The sequence below is a fragment of the Primulina tabacum genome, chromosome 4, assembly GCF_025594145.1.
Source record: "Primulina tabacum isolate GXHZ01 chromosome 4, ASM2559414v2, whole genome shotgun sequence".
Classification (NCBI taxonomy): domain Eukaryota; kingdom Viridiplantae; phylum Streptophyta; class Magnoliopsida; order Lamiales; family Gesneriaceae; genus Primulina; species Primulina tabacum.
In genome coordinates, this window is record NC_134553.1 from 14694866 (window position 1) to 14700943 (window position 6078).

At 38.1% G+C, this 6078-nt stretch overlaps 1 protein-coding gene across 2 annotated transcripts; it reads right to left on the reverse strand.

The window, feature by feature from the left end:
* Positions 1–2256: 2256 nt before the first annotated feature.
* On the reverse strand, positions 2257–4835 carry LOC142543142 (elongation factor 1-alpha-like). Of its 2 annotated transcripts, none has more exons than XM_075650200.1 (3): positions 4712–4835; positions 3560–4042; positions 2257–3459 (listed from the first exon to the last, which is right to left on the reverse strand). In XM_075650200.1, the coding sequence occupies exons 2-3, from the start codon at positions 4019–4021 to the stop codon at positions 2572–2574; spliced, it is 1350 nt and encodes a 449-aa protein (XP_075506315.1). In that variant the 5' UTR covers positions 4022–4042; positions 4712–4835; the 3' UTR covers positions 2257–2571. The 2 variants fall into 2 exon arrangements, with proteins under 2 accessions (XP_075506315.1, XP_075506316.1); XM_075650201.1 differs by having other exon boundaries at positions 4716–4829.
* Between the last annotated feature and the right edge of the window lie 1243 nt (positions 4836–6078).

Genomic DNA, 6078 nt, shown 5'->3' on the forward strand with positions numbered 1-6078 from the left:
AATCTAGCGAACGACCGAAGCATGTACATACACCCATATATATAAAAATTCGAAACATGCTATTAAAATAAATTTAACTACCGAATAAATTACTGCAGTTAAAATCATAATAATGAACCACCATACGCGTCTATTGTGTGAAAACAAAAGCATCAAGTAAGACGTTACAATATGTCGAATCATAAACACATTGAAATCATGAATCGTTTAAAAATGAAGTTTAAACCTATCCTCAAATATCATTTTTGTGGAAAATAACGCAAGGTCCTTGAGATCTCATTGCACCACCAGCTCCGCCAGATCAGTCATTTGCACCTCTTGTCTCCTCACGCTCATGCTCACCTCCTTAACCACCATAATAAAGTATACATATACATAACATGCAATAGTGAAAAGTACTGTAATTAACATAACTTTCATTATCTTTCATAAGAATAAACATTTTCATTTCCTATAAACAAATACATATATGTTTTCCCCTTAAACAAGTTCAGATCATTAATTGTTACTTTCGCATCAGTTGTTCGTCGAATTGATCAATCTTACGTATTACCATGGTACCAGCGGCGGGGACATCAGCGATACTCTCACCTGTCGACTGAGCCTTGTCCTTACATGTCATCGTATCATTTCGTATTCGTATTCGTATTAGTTACAATCAAACCACCTCCTTCAAATATTTTATCATATCCATCACTTATAAAAATTCATGTATATAACATTTTCTTGAAACCAAGCATGCAACGTATTTTTTAACATTTTACATAAAAATCCATATTCATTCAAAATAAACATTTTTAAACATATAATTCCAGTTATCGGGACACTTCCAGGATTGCTAACATAGTTCAGGTGTAAAATGACTATTTTGCCCATGAAACCCTAACTTGACCATTTTACCCTTGGACCTTAGAACTTCGAGCTGAATCCCTCCATGCTTACCAAAAAACCTTAAAAAACACTTTAAATCATTTTTTATACATAAACCCAAGCCCATTGGTTAAGTTTCATAATTAGTTTTAAAACTCAGACCGGGGTCTCAGTTTTAAGCCGAATCAACACGAAACACAACCAAACTTTAACCATGACTTAGTAGCGCCTAACCAGAGCTTAAACAACCTTGACCAGACTAATTAAGACCATCGAAAACCTCTGAAATTCTACTGGAAAAATTCTACACTTAAGGGCCGAAAAGTCTAGCTTGCATTAGTCTCAAATTTCGACCCTAGGCCAAAACCATCGGGACCAGACCCGAACCAGACCCTCATAGACTAAACCCTCATGGACCAACCTTGCCCTTGGTTACAGCCCCATGTATGAGGATGTGCAAGATTCGACCAAAAATGCACCAATCGAACCCCCCCTTCGCTCCTAGCTTCACGATCGGCCCCTAGGTTTTGACTAACCACGCTTGAGCCATCATGGACACGACTCAGACCCACCAGAGCCTGAACCACGGCCTGGAACATACCCAAGCACAGCTGCCGCTTTACCAAACCCAGTCGACCCAAAATTTCCCTCAACCACGAAATCACGATCGACTCCTACACCATCTGTTCTAAACCTGATCCTTGCATCTAAAAAACCTTCAACCTCCTGTAAAACGAGCATTAACCATCGAGACCTGGCAGCCCTTTCAAACCATGCAAAAAACGTTAGATACATTGCAGAAAAGTGAGATGTTTTCTATGTATTTTTTATCAATACATGCATAGATCAGTAGATTGACCCTTTTATCATACACAAACACACAAATAAACATATATTGATGTGAATGATGAGAAAACAAGGGTATAGGACGTGTATTTGTGTCTAAACGCTCGAAACTAATTAGTTTATTAGAAATGCATAAAAATAATATATAAAAATAATTAGTTTATTAGAAATGCATAAAAATTTTGTTTTCGAATAAACAAATAAACCCAATAAAAATTCAGTCAAAAGTTTTAATACTTTATTTTATAAGAAAACATTTATTTTTATAATATTAGCTTGACGTGCCAACTATTACCATTGACCACTTAATATTCAATTTCGAACAAAATTTCAATCTTTTCCACGGTTCACTGCTAATTATATTTTTAATTATCACTCATCAGTGAGTTCAAATGGATTCATTTCAACCCAACCCAACCCAACCCATACACAGCCATAAAATCCACTGGGGGGAAGAAAATATCGAAAAATAAGATCTCGTAAATTCAAGAATACACGGCATAAAATAGTAATAGTAATAGTAACAGAACAAATACTCTAAAACCAAGACACTCATATCTCCATACGAGTATTTGTCAGGTAAAACATTCAAATGCCTAAAAACGAAGTACTTGAAAACTCAATACTCAATCCAAGATCAAAATCACAACTCCCGAACTCTGGTGTGGTTCAAAACTTGAATCCCCATCCATTAAGCAATCTGGTCGAAAACAAAATTGCTTGATAGTCTCACCATCCTCGTAAAGGAGTGGTTCAAATACGAGGTAAAAGCATGCGAACAAAGAAAACTCTAAAAGTTTGCCAGAAAACAGAGAACTTGAGACCAACGCATTCAACACCATCTTTCCGACTGTTTCACTTGGCACCTTTCTTGGCAGCAGCCTTAGTCACCTTGGCACCGGTAGGATCTTTCTTCTCAACACTCTTGATCACACCAACAGCAACAGTTTGACGCATATCACGCACAGCGAAACGACCAAGGGGTGGGTACTCTGAGAAGGTCTCGACAACCATCGGCTTTGTGGGAATCATCTTTACGAGTCCAGCATCACCGTTCTTCAAGAATTTGGGCTCCTTCTCGAGCTCCTTGCCAGATCGCCTGTCGATCTTGGTCACAAGTTCTGCAAACTTGACAGCAATGTGGGAGGTGTGACAGTCGAGCACTGGGGCATATCCGTTACCAATTTGGCCAGGGTGGTTCATAATGATGACCTGGGAGATGAAGTTGGCAGCTTCCTTGGCGGGATCATCCTTGGAGTTGGAAGCCACGAAGCCACGCTTGAGATCCTTGACAGCAACATTCTTGACGTTGAACCCGACATTGTCACCCGGAAGAGCCTCAGGCATGGATTCATGGTGCATCTCAACGGACTTAACTTCAGTGGTCAGACCAGTGGGACCGAATGTTACAACCATTCCAGGCTTGATCACACCTGTCTCAACACGACCAACTGGGACAGTACCAATTCCACCAATCTTGTAAACATCCTGAAGTGGGAGACGAAGTGGCTTGTCTGAGGGCCTCTTGGGCTCTTGGATCATGTCAAGAGCTTCCAGGAGGGTTGGGCCCTTGTACCACTCGAGATTCGTGGATCGCTCAATCATGTTGTCTCCCTCAAAACCAGAAATTGGGACAAATGGGATTTTTTCAGGATTGTATCCAACCTTTTTAAGGTAGGAAGAAACTTCCTTCACAATTTCGTCATACCTAGCCTTGGAGTACTTCGGAGTGGTGGCATCCATCTGCTCATATATATAACATCATTATGCTAAATCTTCCAGGATTCAAACAAGAGTGATACTTAGCCACAAAACTTGGTGAATTAAGATGAACATTTCTCACCTTGTTGCAGCAACAAATCATCTGCTTGACACCTAGAGTAAAAGCAAGCAATGCATGCTCACGGGTCTGACCATCCTTGGAAATACCAGCTTCAAAACCACCAGTGGTGGAATCAATGATGAGGACAGCACAATCCGCCTGCGAGGTGCCAGTAATCATGTTCTTGATAAAGTCACGGTGTCCAGGAGCATCAATCACAGTGCAGTAGTACTTCGTGGTCTCAAACTTCCACAAGGCAATATCGATGGTGATACCACGTTCACGTTCAGCCTTGAGCTTGTCAAGAACCCAGGCATACTTGAATGACCTCTTGTTCATCTCAGCTGCCTCCTTCTCAAACCTTTCAATGACTCGCTTGTCAATACCTCCAAGCTTGTAGATCAAGTGACCTGTGGTGGTAGACTTCCCAGAGTCGACATGGCCAATGACCACAATGCTAATGTGAATCTTTTCCTTACCCATGTGGTGAGCTTAATAATCAAACTGCAACGAGAAACAAACTTTTTAAGACCACTGTACATGTACAATACAATGGCATTTTTCTTACATCAATCATTACAATCAAACATCAAAACATCCTAAAACAAATGCTACCAAATCTTAACAATTAGAAACTAGTCTTTCAACCAGACTACAAATAGCAGCATCCAGCAATCATCATAAAACTAAATTATTACTACAACTAAAAGTACAAAGAAAAAATAACTTACAATCACAAAACAAATATTAGCTCTTGAATCCATCCACATTTAAAGGATAAAATTTGAAGCGAAAACCTTTCAGATCTCAAAGGACGGTTCAATACATAGAGAAGCTTTAGACAATAAACAGCAATGAATTTCCATGAATATCTTAAACAAAACTATTTAAGATTCATAATCGAACACATGAAATTAGACAATCATTTCAATTTGTCTAATATTGTAACAAAAAAGCCTCCAAAATCAGATTCGCGTCAAAATTACTTTTAGATCCGTAAAAAGTATAGGAATTAAATACCTTTCAGAACATAATCAGATATATAACAAATTATCAATTTAACCAAACAGCAAGCTATAATTCACCAAAAAAGACTATTTTTTTATAAATCCAAAGAACATAATCAGATATAGTCAAATCTCTACGAAATCAAGAATATAAGAATAGGGTTACCTACGGAAATATCTTGAGTTCCCTCGCTCGCCGCAGGCTGCAAGGAGAGAGTTCGAGTGTATGAATAGGTGGAAGGGAGAGAGTCGTTGGGGCATATAAATGATGAACTCCATTAGGGTTTTGACGTGGGCCGTTCGATCAAATAGATAATCGACGATCTGAACTCCATTAGGGTTTTGATGTGGGCCGCTCGATCAAATAGGTATCGACGGTTATTAACTGGGGACCTTTTCTTGAAAGAGCGAGAGAAAACATCATTAGGCCCACGTTATAAAAATAATTTTATATTATATAACATATCTATATATATATATATATCTCTTCTTATTTCATCTAACGAATCAAACCGCAAATTATTCGGAGTTCGACTAAATAAAAATCTTATTTGATTTCGTTCGTTAATCTTGTTGAGTGGAGCTTGAGCTCGACAATTTTAACAAGTCAAGATCGAACTTAAAGATATTCGGCTCGTGAGCTCGCAAGTATGCTCGTTTATAGAATCGCGAGTCTGTTCATGAGCTCGAGCTCGGTTATTTTATGTGGCTCGCGAGCTTAATCTCGAGTTCGGAAAATTTATTATTCGCGAACATATTTGTTTATATTAGAGCCGTCAAAATGAAATAGGATCATCAGCTCAAGCCGCTCAACCGTAAAAAAGACTGATCGGGTTACTGTTTTGGTGGCCTGTTTGAAGGGAGATTGAAACGGGTCAAACCAATTAGGCTACGGGTTGACGTGAGATGGCCCATCAATTTTTATAAAAAATATTTTTAATTATATTATTTCAAAATTTTAATGTATCGTTGAGTTTTTATAATGATATACGCATGATTAATGAATTTTTGAAATTTTAAATTATTTATAATGATTTATTTAAGGTTATCGGTCGATGAATTTTGTAAAATTAGTTATAGTCAGAGTATGAGATATGCTTTAGGGTAAAGTAGTTACTTTACTATAGGCAGAGATTTTTTGTACTATTAACTCATCATATCACACAGAATATCCACAAACATATGTGAGCGGTGAATCCCCGACTACAATGCAATAGCTCCTATATATGTCGACACTACACTAAATCTCGCCAAATGATGACCCCTGTGGAGCCAGTAAACAACTCAAAAGTGCAGTACTATACTTAGAGCTTCTGTATTGTCTCGGGTAGCAAGGATTAATAGTGTACAACCGTAATTGAAAATTTATCAACTCGATAAATGATAACCACTTAGAAAAATCGAGAGAGAGTTTCTCAGTGAACCCATCATATCAAGACTCATTTTGTATGATCAGACATCTCCATGTCCTTACCAATGAAACATAGTACACAATGTCACATATGATAGCCTCGAGCATGAGCGACATTTGTC

What these genes read in the sequence shown, in the direction of transcription:
- LOC142543142 (XM_075650200.1), bottom strand. Translation starts at nt 4,021, where the DNA reads ATGGGTAAGGAAAAGATTCACATTAGCATTGTGGTCATTGGCCATGTC. An exon ending in TGATTTGTTGCTGCAACAAG is followed by an intron (nt 3,460 to 3,559) that starts GTGAGAAATGTT and finishes ATATATGAGCAG; the next exon opens with ATGGATGCCACCACTCCGAA.